General features: G+C 44.1%; 1 protein-coding gene and 1 long non-coding RNA gene across 5 annotated transcripts in view; one reads left to right on the forward strand and one right to left on the reverse strand.

Moving 5' to 3' along the window:
* LOC105473558 (dynein axonemal heavy chain 9) overlaps positions 1 to 16489 on the forward strand; it is a 377165-nt gene that overhangs the window by 275461 nt on the left and 85215 nt on the right. For all 4 annotated transcript variants that reach the window (XM_071082354.1, XM_011727370.3, XM_011727373.3 and 1 more), the window contains 5 exons: positions 1665 to 1853; positions 4725 to 4960; positions 10084 to 10206; positions 11221 to 11425; positions 13641 to 13805. In XM_071082354.1, the coding sequence (XP_070938455.1) occupies positions 1665 to 1853; positions 4725 to 4960; positions 10084 to 10206; positions 11221 to 11425; positions 13641 to 13805 (918 nt within the window). The remainder of the gene's footprint in view (positions 1 to 1664; positions 1854 to 4724; positions 4961 to 10083; positions 10207 to 11220; positions 11426 to 13640; positions 13806 to 16489) is intronic.
* LOC139359443 (uncharacterized) lies at positions 4493 to 15630 on the reverse strand. The gene is made up of 3 exons (XR_011615386.1): positions 15408 to 15630; positions 5496 to 5654; positions 4493 to 4889 (listed from the first exon to the last, which is right to left on the reverse strand). It is a non-coding gene; the product is annotated as an uncharacterized lncRNA (long non-coding RNA).

The following is a 16489-nucleotide window of genomic DNA, read 5'->3' on the forward strand; positions in this document are numbered from 1 at the left end:
TGGGCTAGAGGCCCCAAGACAACTTCCTTCACATGCTGAGCATCTTGGCAGGGATGGTTGGAAGGGAGGATGCAGCTGGGCCTCTCTCCCTTCCTATGGAGCCTCAGGGCCTCTCCACACACTCTCTCTAGCAGGGTAGTCAGACGTCTTGCATAGTAACTCAGGACATCAAGGGCAAGTGTCCCAAGAGGCAGGAAGTGGAAAGTCCCAATATCTGAAGACTTGGGAGTGAAAACTGGCACAATAGCACTTCCACTGTACTCTATAGGTCAAAGCAGTCACAGATTAAAGGGCAGAGAGCACAGACAGCAACTCTTAATGACAAGAATGTCAAAGAATTTGCAGCCTTTTTAAATCCCCCAAGGCTTGTATTTCTCATCCCGTATATCAGCTAAGACTCTGAAAAGCAGAGTCAATTGGATGTGATTTCTTTTCAAGCTAGAGACTTTACAGCACCCTCCTCACCAGTGGAGGGAAGTACAGTCCACACCTCTTTACATTTATTCCAGCCACCACTGAATTACACAGCAGAGCCAGATGTTTTAATCTGGGGAGCAGTGAGTCATAGCCATCACTGAACAGAGCTGTGATGTAATGAAGACCAGCCATACCCAAATGTGTGTCTGTGCAGTTGTCACTGGACCAGCTTCTGTGTGGCTTTGAGATGGTCAGTTTAGCTGAACAGTTCAGTGTAGAGACAGCAACTCTTGCCAGTGTGCAAGAAGTCCTCCAGATCTCCTAGCTGGCCTGCCTTCCATTCCGCTCCCTGCTGGGTTTCCGAACTTAGCACAGCCTTCTCTGCCTGGCTAGCGCACTTTCTGAGTCAGTGCTCCTGGGAGGCAGTGTGGCACTCTGCTCTAGAAGTCAGGATGTTCAGGCTCTGAAGTCACCCCTGTCTCTACCAACCTAGAGATTCTGGTCAGCTACTTGGACTTTCTGGCCTTTGTGGAATCTGAAAACATGCATGGGAATGATTGGGTTGGCAAATCTCTAAGATCTGTCCAGGCTCTGATGTTCTATGATGTTATCATTCAAAGAAAAAATAAAGGGTGAGTCCTAACACAGAAGCAAAGCTCCGCCATACCACTAACAGTCGTCTGTAGAAAGGATGACTCTTCTCGCAGGGAGACTATACCAACCCAAAGAGAGCTAGGGGGTCAGGACTTTGTACACACCTATGACCTTACCATGCTTCTCTGTGTCTCAGTTAGCACATCTGTCTCCTCGCCCGCTGTGAATTATTTATGGTGCATGGACTTGATTTTGTTTATGTTCATTTCCCCATCATTTGGAAAGGAGAAAGAAGTGGCTAATTTTCTAACATGTTCCACAGACCAGGTATTGTGCTAAATAATAATCATACATGATTATATTTCATCCTCTCAACAACCCTTTGATTGAGTGGTATCAGTCTCCACACATAAAGCAGAGTCAAACCTGTCATCTTTCTATGGCTCATACGATGCATGACACAGAATGGGGCTTGCGTGCTGAAAGCTTTGCTGCAGGCAGCACAAATCCCCATTGATGGAAAGGGCCATATAAGTGATGTTCTGCCTCTTCCCGCTATGAAGCGTGCAGTGGGTGCTCTCCATGATGGAATCGTGACTCTATGACCTGCTGTGTAATACGCCTCCTCTCCTCTCTGGCTTTTGAAATGGTAGGTTGGAGGACTCGCTTCTGAAAACGTGAGGTGGGCAGAAGCCGTGCAGAACTTCAAACAGCAGGAAAGGATGTTATGTGGAGACATTTTACTGATAACGGCTTTCATTTCCTACCTTGGCTTCTTCACAAAGAAATATCGGCAGAGCCTCCTGGATGGGACTTGGAGGCCCTACCTGAGCCAGCTGAAAGTACGTATGGCCTGAATTTCTCCTGACCACATCAGCCTCTGGGCACTAATGGGAAGACGTCACGGTCATAATTCACATCCTCTGGTGTCCTCCTGCACACTCACCCCCACCACCCTCTGAGCACCAGGTGTGAAACCTCCATACCCGTGTCCTTCCACACTGCCTTGCATTGCTGCCCACTGCCCTCCAGACCACCCAGGGGCAGCACGTCTCCTCTGAATGCAGTCCTCCATGGGAACACTAGTCCTCTTCCCTGCAGGCTGTCTCCTAGCAATCCTTAAAGCTGTGAAACCTGGGAGATAGAAAAAAAAAAAAAAAATTTCGTCTCTGATCTCCCCACTCCAGGGTCAAACTTCATAGGAGCAGTCAGGGAAGGTTCCCTTTCCCAGATCCTACCTTGCACCTTGTTACTGGGCCCCAAAGCTACACAGCTTGTGCCAATGACTCACGGATATCTTTTGTTCTGCTTCCATCCTGCATGATCCCTTGAACAGCTGCTCACATGCTTCTTATGTGGGCTGTGCAGCTTGTCCTTTTCGTGTGGCTAGGTGGATGTTACTCCCAACCCATCCCTTTACATCACCCGCCCCCCACTCCCTGAAACGTAACGAAGTGGAGAAATACTGGTTTCCTATTAAAGGGGATTCAAAGTTGTACCTGGACCCGAGCATCAGAAGTCCTAATACTTTCTTGGCACTTTCACATCACTCATAGCAAGCCACAAATACTCCCTATGTATTTAGCATGTCCTAGCACTCCACTATACAGGGGGCACACAAAACGTTCAGGACCGGGATACTTTTGGCAAGTTCACAGTCCACTTGAGGAGATTAGAATCATAAAAGTCAGCTAGGGTGAAAGTCAGCCCCAAATTTCACAATATAAGGTAAAAGCTGCATTCCAAATCTATTTGTAAGTAGAACCTTCGAACAAAAACTCTTTCTATCTTGATGATTGTTTTCTCAGATCAGCTCATAAAACCCTGCTCACCTGACAATTAGTGGAACAGTCGTTTCAAAATGTTACAGTGCTAGCAAATAAAAAATAAAGCAGTTATTTTACTCATCCTAAACACTTTCGGAAAAAGGAAATTGTTGAGGGAACCATTATTAACTGAGTGAATGAAGATGAAGAGCTTAGTAGCAGCTTAGTGAGGATTTTTCTGGCTTTGTTTGGGTTCTTAAGCTTTCTTGTGTCATGGATGTCTTTGGCAGTCTGGTGAGGCCTACGGATTCCTTCTCGGAATAATGTTTTTGAGCACGTCAAATAGAATGCATGAGATTACAAAGGGAAAAAATATATTGGAACACATTTCTGGTCCCAGATAAGATTCCCCAAGGGGCAGATCTCCCTTCAGAGGTTTGCTGGATACTGTAGTACCGGCCATTTGTGCCCTTGATAGATACAATTAAGAGGATGGGAGATGGTTTGGAGAGGTTTCCTTGGGATAACTGGGCAAAACAAACTTCAGAGAGGAGTGAGGTGAAGGGGTTAAAAGGGTATTTGTCTAAACCTCGAAAGCATTATGCTAAGTGAAAGTAGCCAGACACAAAAGGTCACCCACTGTAGGATTCATTTATAGTAAAATATCCAGAAGAAGAAAATCCAAGGGGACAGAAAACATATTCATAGTTTCCACGAGCTAGGGGTAGAGGGAAATCAGGGACGCTGTTGAATGAGTATGGGATATGGGGGAGATGAAATGTTTGGGAAGTACAGCTGATGGCTGCATAATGTTATGAATAGACTAAATGCCACTGAATTGTGCACTTTAAAATGGTTAATTTATTTTGTATGAATGTTACCTTAATTTAAAAATATATACAGGAGTCATCAATGAAAAAGATTGCTTGTAAAAAAATTAAGTGAGCCCGGCACAGTGGGGTCACGCCTGTAATCCCAATACTTTGGGAGGCCAAGGCGGGGTGGATCGCCTGAGGTCAGGAGTTCGAGACCAGCCTGTCCAACACGGTGAAACCTCGTCTCTACTAAAAACACAAAAATTAGCTTGGTGCAGTGCCGGGCACCTGTAATCCCAGCTACCTGGGAGGCTGAGGCAGGAGAATCGCTTGAACCCGGGAGATGGAGTTTTCAGGGAGCTGAGATCACGCCACTGCACTCCAGCCTGTGTGACGGAGCGAAACTCCAAACTCCATCTCAAAAAAAAAAAAAAGAATTCAGAGAGCAGAAAAGGGCTAATAGAGAAGAAAAGGAAGTGTCTAGGGCACATACAGGAGCCCTGAAGGGGCATAAGAGAGGCCACAGGCAAGTTCTTAGACTGAAAATACTCACCAGCTTCCCACAGGCACCAGCAGGCAGGTTTTCAAGAAAGAGTCCTGCAGGTGAATGGGGTGTTTGGGGAAGAGGAAAAGAAAACCCAGCCAGCCTCTTGCAAGCTGGTGAAACAGATGAGCAGGAAGAGTGGTTTGTGCCGGCTGGTACAGACAGGAGCAAACCCACTAGGCATGGGACCTGGTTGGTTCATGGAACATGCACAAGAAACACAGACATATAGCAGAGAAATAACATTGTTAACATGGGTGAGAGTGTGTAGGACGTCATAGATTAAAATACAGATAATCTAGTAGAAACTTGATCTGGGTAAAAATACCAAAAAACAAAGAATCATTCACACGAGCTGAATTTCTGCAGTTATTCATCTGTGGAGAGAAAAAAAAAAACAAAAAAGTCATCAGGACTTTAATAGAACCTGCTTCCAGAAATAATCACACAGCCAGAAAAGCATTCTTCAGTGGGATGTTGATCTTGCTTTTAAAGGAGTTGTGTCATTTGGTGAGTAACCATGTATTCAACCCAACTGAGAATGTCTGCTTCTGTTCTGAGAGTGGGTTGGCGTTTCTTCTTCACCAGACTCCCGTTCCTGTCACCCCAACCCTGGATCCCCTGAGGATGCTGATGGACGATGCTGACGTGGCTGCCTGGCAGAACGAGGGCCTCCCAGCCGACCGCATGTCCGTGGAGAACGCCACCATCCTCCTCAACTGTGAGCGCTGGCCACTCATGGTTGACCCTCAGCTACAAGGCATCAAATGGATCAAGAATAAATACGGTGAAGATCTCCAGGTCACGCAGATTGGCCAGAAAGGGTAAGTGGTTGAGCACAAAAGTTCCCACTTCAGCCATTTGTGCAGGACAATGTATAGATCATGGGCAGATTTTAAGCCACAGTGAATGGTTTGTACACACCTGGTCTCTCCATCAGGCGTCTCATGTTTCTCCTCCCATTTTAGCAATCATCTCAATGAAGGATGCCTGGGTACTAAGTCTTTGCTTTTCATCCACATGAGAAATTATGTACCACAACCTCTTGACCCATTCTGGGGTCCTTTCTTCACCATCTCTGGAGCTCATCCTCTCATTGTCCCTTAAACATTTCCTCCCCAAACTGCACATCCCATTGTCACGTAGCTCTGTGCTTTATAGTCTTCCTCACCTAGCCAAAAGTTGCCTCCCTTATCTCTCCTCTACCCATTATTTCTACCTCTGCCCTAGAACCACATAGAACGAACAAAACTGTCCTCCTGAGGCACAACTTGACATTTCAGTAGGTCGCGTGGAGCAGTTGAGTTAGTTATAAAACCTTGAGAGCCCTTGGTACCTGCCATGTGGCTTTGTACTTACCTGTGGGAAAGTTACCACGTGAAGGGACTTGAACGGCACAGAGAATGTCTGGCCAGCACCCACCAGGCTTCAGTGGCTTGGGACTCGGCATCCCTCATGCCTCCCCTCATTTTAGCCTTGCGGTTTCAGTACTCATCCTGTTCTGTGTCATCAGGACACCTGGGGTAACAGGATGGGGCAATGGGGAAGAGGCAGTGAGGCAGACATCATTCGTTAGGAAGTTGATATGCGTTAGTCTTCGTGTTAGGGGTTTTATCTCAAATGCTGTCCTTAATCCACATAGTTAATAAGGTAAGTAACCAATTGGTTAATAACCAGTAAGGTTATTGGTTCCATTTCACATCCGAGGAAGCAGAGGTTCACAGAAGTTAAGTAATTTCCCCGGGGAGTATGCCATTTTAAAAGTGATGGAAATTTTGCACTTGTGTTTATAGCAGCGTTATTCATAATAGACAAAAGGTGAAGGGAACCCAGGTGTTCACTGACAGAAAAATGGATAAACAAAATGTGATGTACACATGCAACGGAATATTATTGCCTTAAAAGGAAAACAGTTCTTAAAAGAGTATAATTAGATTGTGATACAAAGGAGAAATGCTTGAGGACATGGAGACCCCGTTTTCCATAACGTGATTATCATGCATCCCTGTATCAAAATAGCTTATGTACCCCATAAATATATGCACCCATGTACCCACAAAAATTAAAAGTAAAAAAGTTTTCAAAGAAAAAAATTTAAATAAAATTGAAGTTAAAAAAAAGAAAGGGAAAACAATTCTGACACATGCCACAACATGGATGAATCTTTAAAGTGTTATGCAGAGTAAAATAAGCCGGTGACAAAAAAACAAATGTGGTATGATTCCTCTCATCCAAGGTAAACAGGGTAGTCAAATTCATTGAGACAGAAAGTAGAATGGCGTTTGCTAGGAAGTGGGAGGGAGAGGGGAACAGAGAATTAGGGTTTCACAGGTACAGAGTTTCAGGTTTTGTTTCGTTTTTGTTTGTTTGTTTGTTTTTGAGACGGAGTCTCACTCTGTCACCCAGGCTGGTGTGCAGTGGTGCGATCTCAGCTCACTGCAACCTCAGCCTCCCAGGTTCAAGCAAGTGATTCTCCTGGTTCAGCTTCCTGAGTAGCTGGGACTGTAGGCGCCCACCACCACAGCCGGCTAATTTTTTTTTTTTTTTTTTTTTTTTGTATTTTTGGTAGAAACGGGGTTTCACTATGTTGGCCAGGCTGGTCTCGAACTTCTGATCTTGTGATCTGCCCGCCTCAGCCTCCCAAAGAGCTGGGATTACAGGCGTGTGCCACCACGCCCAGCCAGTTTCGGTTTCGCAAGAACAGTTCTGTGAATGGATGATGGTGATGGATGCACAACAGTGTACTTAAAGCCATGGAACTGTACACATGAAGATGACGCACATTATACGTTATGTATATTTTACCACAATTTAAATATATTAATTAATAAATTTGTTTAAAAAGTAATGGAGGCGGCCAGGCGCGGTGGCTCACGCCTGTAATCCCAGCACTTTGGGAGGCCGAGGCGGGCGGATCACGAGGTCAGAAGATGGAGACCATCCTGGCGAACACGGTGAAACCCCGTCTCTACTAAAAATGCAAAAAAATTAGCCATGCGTGGCGGCGGGCGCCTGTAGTCCCAGCTACTCGGGAGGCTGGGGCAGGAGAATGGCGTGAACCGGGAGGCGGAGCTTGCAGTGAGCCGAGATCGCACCACTGCACTCCAGCCTGGGCGACAGAGTGAGACTCCGTCTCAAAAAAAAAGTAATAGAGGCAGCTGGGCACAGTGGCTCAAGCCTGTAATCCTAGCACTTCGGGAGGCCGAGGCGGGCAGATCGCTTGAGGTCAGGAATTCAAGACCAGCCTGGCTAACATGGTGAAACCCTGCCTCTACTAAAAATACAAGAATTAGCTGGGCGTGGTGGCAGGTGCTTGCAGTCCCAGCTACTCGGGAAGCTGAGGCAGGAGAATCGCTTGAACCCAGGAGGCGGAGGTTGCAGTGAGCCGAGATCGTGCCATTGTACTCTAGCCTGGTGGACAAGAGTGGAAACTGCGTCTCAAAAAAAAAAAAAAAAAAAAAAGTAATGGAGGCACTATTTGAACGCAGGTCATCCTCACTTAGAAGCCTAAGATTTACCCACTCCAGCAAACAGCCACATGCTTGCACTGAGGTCCAGATCACTCGGGGTTGTTCAAATTGAACATATGATGTTAAAAATAATAGTTAACCAAACCAAATATTAAATATTATAATGCATCCATGTTATAGAGCAAACTTTGTTGAGAAGTGAATGCCAAGGCATAATGTGATATATATAGATATAGTGGCCCTATCTCGGCTCACTGCAACCTCCACCTCCTGGATTGAAGCAATTCTCCTGCCTCAGCCTCCCAAGTAGCTGGGATCACAGGCGTGTACCACTATGCCTGGCTAAATTTTGTATTTTTAGTAGAGACAGGGTTTCACCATATTGCCCAGTGGTCTCGAACTCCTGACCTCAGGTGATCTGCCTGCCTCAGCCTTCCAAAGTGCTGGGATTACAGCTGTGAACCACCGCTCCTGGCCAATATGATATATTTTTATTTGCATCTTCAGTCACATAGTAATCCAACCCTGGCCTTCTCCCAAAACTTTAATTAAAATATTCTTTTCCAGCTGACTAACAGTGCATTTTTAGACAGGTGTATGTTCTTTTTGCTCATTGATGTGTCCCTAGTGTCTAAAACACTGCCTAATGCATTGCAGGCCCTTAATAAATATGTTCAATTAATTCTTAGTTCATGTCCATTACTTTCCTGTTGAATGGTTTTCTAGATTTGTTGTATGTTATTTGAATACAAATGTTGCATTATATGTAATATGTATAGTCTTCTTTCTTCATATGAATGAAAATGTGTTCATCTCATTTGTCTTTTAATTTACTTTTGTGAGGTTTTACATACTACAGTTCATTTTATTTTAGTTTTTTTATTTGATCAGATTTGTCAGCCATTTATTCTATAAATGATGACTAGAGGAGTCTTTCCAAGAATTTTTAAAATGTTCACCTACATTTTTAGTCTTTAGTTTGTTGTTGTTGTTGTTTTTTAAGACAGGGTCTTACTCTGTCACCCAGGCTGGAGTACAGTGGTGAAATCATGGTTCCCTGCAGCCTCGACCTCCGGGGTTCAAGCAGTCCTTCCACCTTAGCCTCCCAAGTAGCTGGAATTACAGGCGCGCAACACCATGCCCTGCTAATTTTTGTATTTTTGTAGAGAGGGTGCCTCACTCTATTACCCAGGCTGGTCTCAAACTCCTGGCCTCAAGCAATCATCCCACCTTGGCTTCCCAAAGTTCTGGGATTACAGGCATGAGCCACCAGGCCTGGCCCATTTTTAAGTTTTTTGAGTTTTCCTTTCTACATGGAAATGCAATCAATTTAAATATAGTTTAAGCTACTATATGTGGTACAGACTAATTTTCCAAGTGGGTAGCTATTGTTTCAATACCATCTATGAAATTGTCCATTCTTTCCTCAATTAATTAGAGATGTCATTTTACTATATATTAAATTATTTTATTAAATAGGGTCATTATTCTTTTCTATTTATCTAATACTACACCAGCTCTTATTTACTTTTATATTTAGTATCATTTATTGTGGTATTTCTCATTAAAAAGTAATATATCATCACTGTAAAGAAAAATGAGAGGGTGGGGTAGGAGTTACCATAAAAAACAAATAAAGAAATAGAAACTTCTATAATTCATCTTTCAAAAACACTGCTAACTTGTTGGTATATGCTGTCCTTTAAGCCTTCTTTCTACACATCTATATTGTTGAAATATACAAAATATTTAGTATTAGGTAATGAGTCCTTCCTCTTGTTCATTACTGGTTTTCTCCTTGCCAGCTTCACTGTATTCTTTTAGGTTAACTTTAAGATCTTTGGTTGAGTTTCATAAAGTTTTATTGTTATTCTTCGTTTGAATTGTATTGTATCCCTGCAGCCTCAACTTATAATTGACTGTAATTGACTTATAAATTGACTTTAAGAAAATCAACCTATTCACATATTTATTAAACTCTACATAACACTGAAAAGTTAAAAGTAACCTAGATCTTTGTTAATTGATTGATAAATTAAGTTGTATCAATATGGCCTAATACCCAGTCATTTAAAATTACCTGGAAGGCTATTTAATGACATGGTGAAATGATTACAATATATTTCATGTAAAAAACAGGTTATAAAACAAAACCACTATATGAATCTAATACAATCAAAGCTAAACTTGACAATATAATATGTTCAAATATACACAGTATACACCAAAATGTTAAAGACAGATTATAGTTTTCATTATCTTTTTTGTATTTTATAATTTCTCCCTATTTCTAAAAGTGTATATAATCATATAAATCTCACTTTACATAGGGAGAAAATGTGGTCATTGAAAACATTCCAAATAGCTGTGCCTCCAACTGTATCACCATGTCTTAGAGGTCACACTTGTCTCATTAAATTGTCGACTCCATAGCTTGCCACAGGCTCATACTCCCGGACTCATACTTGCTTCCCCAGCTACCTTCAAGTCATAGAGCAGGCCCTGGAAGCTGGAGCTGTGGTGCTGATTGAAAACCTAGAGGAGTCCATTGATCCTGTTCTGGGACCTCTGCTTGGGAGAGAAGTCATTAAAAAAGGACGGTAAGACTCAGCTGTGTCGCTGACCCTTCGTGGGGAGCTGGTTCTTGGCCCCAGTTAGAATCATGAAGAGGTCTGCCCTTCCTGGAATGTCCTCTCTTCAGTTCATGTCGAGTAGCTCCCTGCAGCACATCCACCTTTCTTTCTTCCAGCAGAGGTCTATTCAGTGACCTTTGTCTCCTAGAGAAAGTTTCCTGGAAAAACTTTGCTTCCATCAGCCAACGTCCCAACTGACTTCGTTCTAAATGGCCACAGTGCACAATTTTGGAAAAACTTGAGAAGGAAATTGGTCAAAAAGCAGACTGACTTTTAAGTATGAGCATCTTATACAAGCCAGTCATCTGAATTCTGACAACTCGGTTCCTTGTCAATTTAATGAGTCTCTGCTAGTTTGAGTGCTGGCTCAGGATAAGGGCTTAGCAAGCATAAGGCAAAGCAGGGGGTGGTGTTGAGAGGAAAAGAGAGGAAGAAGACATGCAATGGGTTCGTATGAGGGGCAGAGTAATTACCGCGAAGGAGTGCTTCACTCAGGAACCTCACCCACTGCCGGGGCCATCGTTGCCTTTGCTGTCCTCAAGTTGTGCTCATTTACTTGCTTAATCATTTTCACCCATAGATGTCATTCCCCTGTCAGCCACGAGGAAAAGTAAGCCCTATTGCTGGCCTATAAAGCACCTTTGTGGAAACTGCAAGGTGGCTCACCTTCCTCCAGACACTTCACTGCCATCTGCTGGAAATTGTTCATAATGTACTAATCTACATTGACACAACAGGCATGGCTCTTCCTAGAGGTACACAGTGTAGAACCAAACATGGCGGCCATGGGAAACCATGTACCCCCCTCGGCTCCTGTTCCCCAGATTACTGCAAAAAAGAATCCCAGGGCTCATCCTAGACATACTCAGGAGGAATCCATCTGAATATGGCAATATTGTTTGAAAAAAAAATCTGAAATTCTGACCCCAACCAAATTTTACAGGAAGGCACCTCACCTTCACGTGAGCCTTTATGTTCCAGATTCATTAAAATTGGAGACAAAGAATGTGAATACAATCCCAAGTTCCGGCTCATCCTCCACACCAAGCTGGCTAATCCTCACTACCAGCCCGAGCTGCAGGCTCAGGCCACCCTGATCAACTTCACCGTGACCAGGGATGGCCTGGAGGACCAGTTGCTGGCGGCTGTGGTCAGCATGGAGAGGCCAGACCTGGAGCAGCTGAAGGTGAGGACAGGAGGGAGAAAACACTCTGCCACTAGAGCCTTCAGTGTACTCCACTCTGGGAGAGGTTGCGGAAGGGGGCTGCTTTTCCTGGGTTGAATCAGGTGGGTTCTACTAGACCCTGGAAGAGTGCCGACCCCATGTAGCAACCTGGGAACACCATACTGGGAAAAGAAGGATGGGTAAGCTGAGGAGCAGAAGCAAAAACAGTTTGAAGGACGGGCATGGTGGCTCATGCCTGTAATCCCAGCACTTTGGGAGGCCAAGGTGGACAGATCATGACGTCAGGAGTTCAAGACCAGCCTGGCTGACATGGTGAAACCCCATCTCTACTAAAAAAACAAAAACAAAAATTAGCTGGGCATGGTGGCACTAGCCTGTAGTCCCAGCTACTCAGGAAGCTGAGGCAGAAGAATCTCTTGAACCCTGGAGGCGGAGGTTGCAGTGAGCCAAGATCATGCCACTGCACTCCAGCCTGACAACAGAGCGAGATTCCTTCTCAAAAAAAAAGAAAAAAAAAATGGTTTGGAGACTGGACAGCCCTATGACCAAGAGCAGAGCCTGGCATGAACATGAGTGCCACTGATCACACAGGTCCACCTGCCAGAACTAAATGGAGTGAAATTCTACAAGGGTAACAGAAATAGGTCCAACCATTTTAGGGTCATGTCTTAGTCAGCTTGGGCTGCCTTAACAAAATACCATAGATGGGGTGGCTTAAATAACAGATGTTTGTTCTCCTATAATTCTGGAAGTTGAAAGTCTGCGATCACGTTGGTTTCTGGTGAGGCCTCTTTTCCTGCCTTGGAGGCAGTGGCCTTCTCACTGTGACCTCATGTGACCTCTTCTTTGCACATAAAGAAATAGAGAAACCTCCCTGGTATCTCTTCTTATAAGGGCACTAATCCCATCAGGCCATGGCTCCACCCTAATGACCTCATTTAACCTCAATTACCTCCTTAAAGGCCACATCTCCAATATAGTCACGTGGGGAGTTAAGGCTTCAACATAGGACTTTTAGGACAACACAATTCAATCCATAGCAGATAACATGCTTTTTGTCCTCTCTTTAAATGTGATTAGATTATATAATATGTGGGGTTGGGGGTTGGAATTCCAGTGCATGAGAGCTTGAGTTCAGGGTTCCCTGGGACTCCGCTTCCTGCAACCATTCATTCATTGAACAGATACCTTGGGAGCACCAACCCTGTAACAGGCAGGATTTGAGGTATGGAGGATTCAGCAGTGAACAAAGAAAACCATGTCCCAGCCTTCATGGAATCTACACTCTAGTGGAGGAACACAGAAAACAGCAATGTAAACAAATGAACAATGCCATTCAGATAGCGACAAGAATTTTTAAGAAAGTAAAACAGGGTAATACTGGAAAGCCAGAGGGCAAATTTGAACAGTGGTGGTCAGAAAAAGATTCTGTGAGGAGTTGGCATCTGAGCTAATTCCTAAATAATTGTAAAGCCTCTGGGCACAGAACATTCCCAGCACAGAGAACAGCAAATCCTGGTCTTAAGGCAGGATCAAGATATATGGTTTTAAGAAACAGAAGAAAGGTCAGGGTGGCTGTGGCTGGAACCTCCAACAGGAAGGTTGTTCTTCCCACGGATCCAAAGGTTGTACAAGGGCAAAGACACTACAGCTGCCTGAAGTTAGTGCTTTAGGATACGGAGCAGAAAGGGAGGATGGGATGAGATCCGCTTGGATACCGGCACCCCACTCCAGCCTCGAGGAAGGTTTTACACAGTCTAAACTGGAAGACGGATTCTGCTGACTTTTTTTTCAAAGTAAGCCATAGGAGAGTTGTTCCTTAAAGTAAATTGGTAATAGAGAGAACTCTCCAGAGAACTAAAACTGGACCCTAACCCTCTAGTCACAGAAATAAACTCCGTTTAGTGAACGCTGATAATGCAGTGTGTTGCCCATTGTGCATTAAGCACAGCACAGAAATCCTACAGCTGGGGACTGGGATTACAGAGGAGTAAAGAGGGTAAACTGGCTCAAGGCCATGTGCCCAGAATATTGTACCGTTGGGCACCAATTTTGACTCCTCTGCTTGTCTCCTGCTCATGGTCTGAAGCTCTTTGCCATTCTGCCTCCAGTTTACCATCTTTAAGGCAAGGGACTTTGGCCCTATTCAGGCATACCCTTAGAGCAGGATGCCCTGGGCATCTGCACCTGACTGTCTCTGGCTTGATATTTGCAGTCCAATCTCACAAAGCAGCAGAATGGATTCAAAATTACCCTGAAAACGTTGGAAGACAGTCTCCTCTCTCGCCTCTCCTCCGCCTCTGGGAACTTCCTGGGAGAAACAGCGCTGGTGGAAAACCTAGAGGTCACCAAGCAGACTGCTGCCGAAGTTGAGAAAAAGGTAAAACTCCTCTGGTTAGTCGGGGGAGGCAGCCTCGGCTGGAGTCCTCCTCCAATTTTCTCTCCTCTTAGACAATGAGTCTGACTTTTAGAAAAAAAAGAAGTCAAAGTCACACATGGCTTTTCTGTCTTAGCAAGGTTCTTCTAGAAAGTCTACCTAGGCAGGATTCCTGAAGTGACTACCCCATACATCTTGTATTATGTAGTTCCCACCTTCTGGAAAATACTTTTGATGTCTCAACTCCATCCACATTTGATGAACACTTAAGCCTTTGCAGGGCCTGGTATTCTGTGCAGGGAATGGTCGCACAAAATGGATACCTCAGATAGTGTGTGGAATTGCCCTGAAGCTAAGGAATTGCATTGCTGTAAAAGCTGACTGGTTTGGGCATGATGGCATCCTGACAAAACCCACCAGACCGCAGACTCTCACAAGTCTGATCTTAATGAGAAAATCTCAACGACTTCCTAGGAAACTCAGCTCTCAAAAACTGTATCATCCTGGGAAGCAATGACGCAGTGCCCTGTTGTGTGTAGCTTCCTTTATTTTACAATATTTGGAAGGCCCTTGGTCCCCGCTGTGAGGACTAGAAGACGGGATGTGATGGGAAAGGGGCCCACCCCATGCTCTGTCCCAGCATACCACCAAACCTCCAACAAGGTCTTTTGCCATCTCAGTCCTGCGCTTCGATCCGAAGAGCATTGGAGATATTGGCTCTGAGCAGGACAGAGCATATCTGTAACAGTGTCCAGGAACAATATACCTTTGAGGGAAGATGCTTATTGCCAGATTATTGGGATTTCTCCAAATATGAAAGACTTCGTTCTAGGTAGAGACAAGGTAGGAAATATGAAAAGCAATGATGGGTAAGACAGATAAACCAGGTCATACCCACTCTGGGATGATAGACAGCTGAGGTTGGAGTGATGAGATTGAAAGGAGGAAGAGTCAACCAAATGTTGGGTCAACAGCATTCGGCTTGGTGCTTGTTTACTTGTATTTCTTCCTCAGAGGGCCAGGCCCTAAAAGCCTAGGATTATGGCAAATTTCTTGCTGTATCTCCAACTTTCATCATGGATCTTAGAATACAGTGGCCTTCAAGTAAGTATTCATGAGGCAAATAAATGAGAAAGAGAAAGAAGACAAAAAGAAAAGGAACAACAAAAGGAAAAAGAAAGCTTCATACAACCCTTGACACACAGCAGGTACTCAATAAGTGTTCATTGATCTTAAAGAAAAATAAAAAAAAAAAAAGAGGCGGGGAGAAGAGATCAGCATGCTGGATCCCATCCCCTGACCTACTCTTTCTGTGTAAGTTGGGTCTGTCTCCCCATCTCTCTTATCCAGGGCAGTGGCAGGTCTACCATAATTGCTTTACAAACTCTCATTCCCCCAACCAGAGACCAGCAGTCTGCTTGGTGATCTCTAGGTTTTCCACCAGCGCTGTTTCTCCCAGGAAGGAGAGACAGGGAAACAGACCCAACTTACACAGAGAGAGTAGGTCAGAGGATGGGATCCAACATACTGATCTCTTCTCCCCGCCTCTTCATCTCTTATTTTTTTTATCTTTTTCTTTAAAATCAATGAACACTTACTGAGTACCTGCTGTGTGCCAAGGGTTGTATGAAGCTTTCTTTTTCCTTTTGTTGTTCCTTTTCTTTTTGTCTTCTTTCTCTTTCTCATTTATTCGCCTCATGAATACTTATTGAAGGCCACTGTATCCTAAGATCCATGGTCAAAGTTGGAGATACGCAAGAAATTTGCCATAATCCTAGGCTTTTAGGGCCTGGCCCTCTGAGGAAGAAATACAAGTAAACAGGCAGTTATGAAACAGGGCTGAGGGCTGAGGTCAAGAAAGCACAGGGATCAGTGAACACACAAAAGAGAAACACTCAACCTACGTTGGGTGAGAGGGAGGAGGTGCTTCCCTTGAGTGTAACTGGACCATAGAAGAGGTGGGAACTGGAAGTGGTCACTGGCAATGAGGCACGAAAGGTGGCCTGAGTTTCCATTGTATAGGGCTGTATAAACCATGCTGGGAAAATTGGGCTATGTCCTGATGGGCATCAAATATCATGAACCTCTTTCACATATTTTCCATCTCTGTTTCTTTCTGAGTGGCTTTTGTAACAATTTCCTGAGATTTCTCTTTTAGTTTGCTGATTTTCTTTTCAGCTCCAGTCTATTATTTAAACCAAACACTTTTTAAATTTAAATAACTATACTCTTATTTTTAGAAGTTCTAGCTAGTTCTTTTCCAGATATGCCTGTTCTTTTTCATAATGCCCATGTTTTATGCTTCCTTTTGTGTCCACTGCTCTAAAACATACATCGTTAATGGTGAGTTTTAGGTTGTTCTGTCAATCCTTCTGGGGTGTTGTTGGTTTTGTTTTTGTTTTAGAAAAGAGTCTTCTAATTGTTTCCTTTTGTAATACGCCTGCAGTTTGTAATTGTTTACTATGAGAACATCTTCAGTAAGGATCATTGCCTTTTCCTGTGGTGCTCCCACAAATTATTAGTAACTTTCCTCTATTTTGGAGCATAAGGGCAGAGCATATTGAGGTTTGCATTTAGAGGCATAGTCTACCAGAAATCCCTCTTCCTGATCCTGAAGTCTTGTTTCTTATTTTTACCTGTCTTAAGAATTTTCTGGCCGGGCGCCGTGGCTCACGCCTGTAATCCCA

The sequence above is a fragment of the Macaca nemestrina genome, chromosome 17 (assembly GCF_043159975.1).
Source record: "Macaca nemestrina isolate mMacNem1 chromosome 17, mMacNem.hap1, whole genome shotgun sequence".
Classification (NCBI taxonomy): Eukaryota; Metazoa; Chordata; class Mammalia; order Primates; family Cercopithecidae; genus Macaca; species Macaca nemestrina.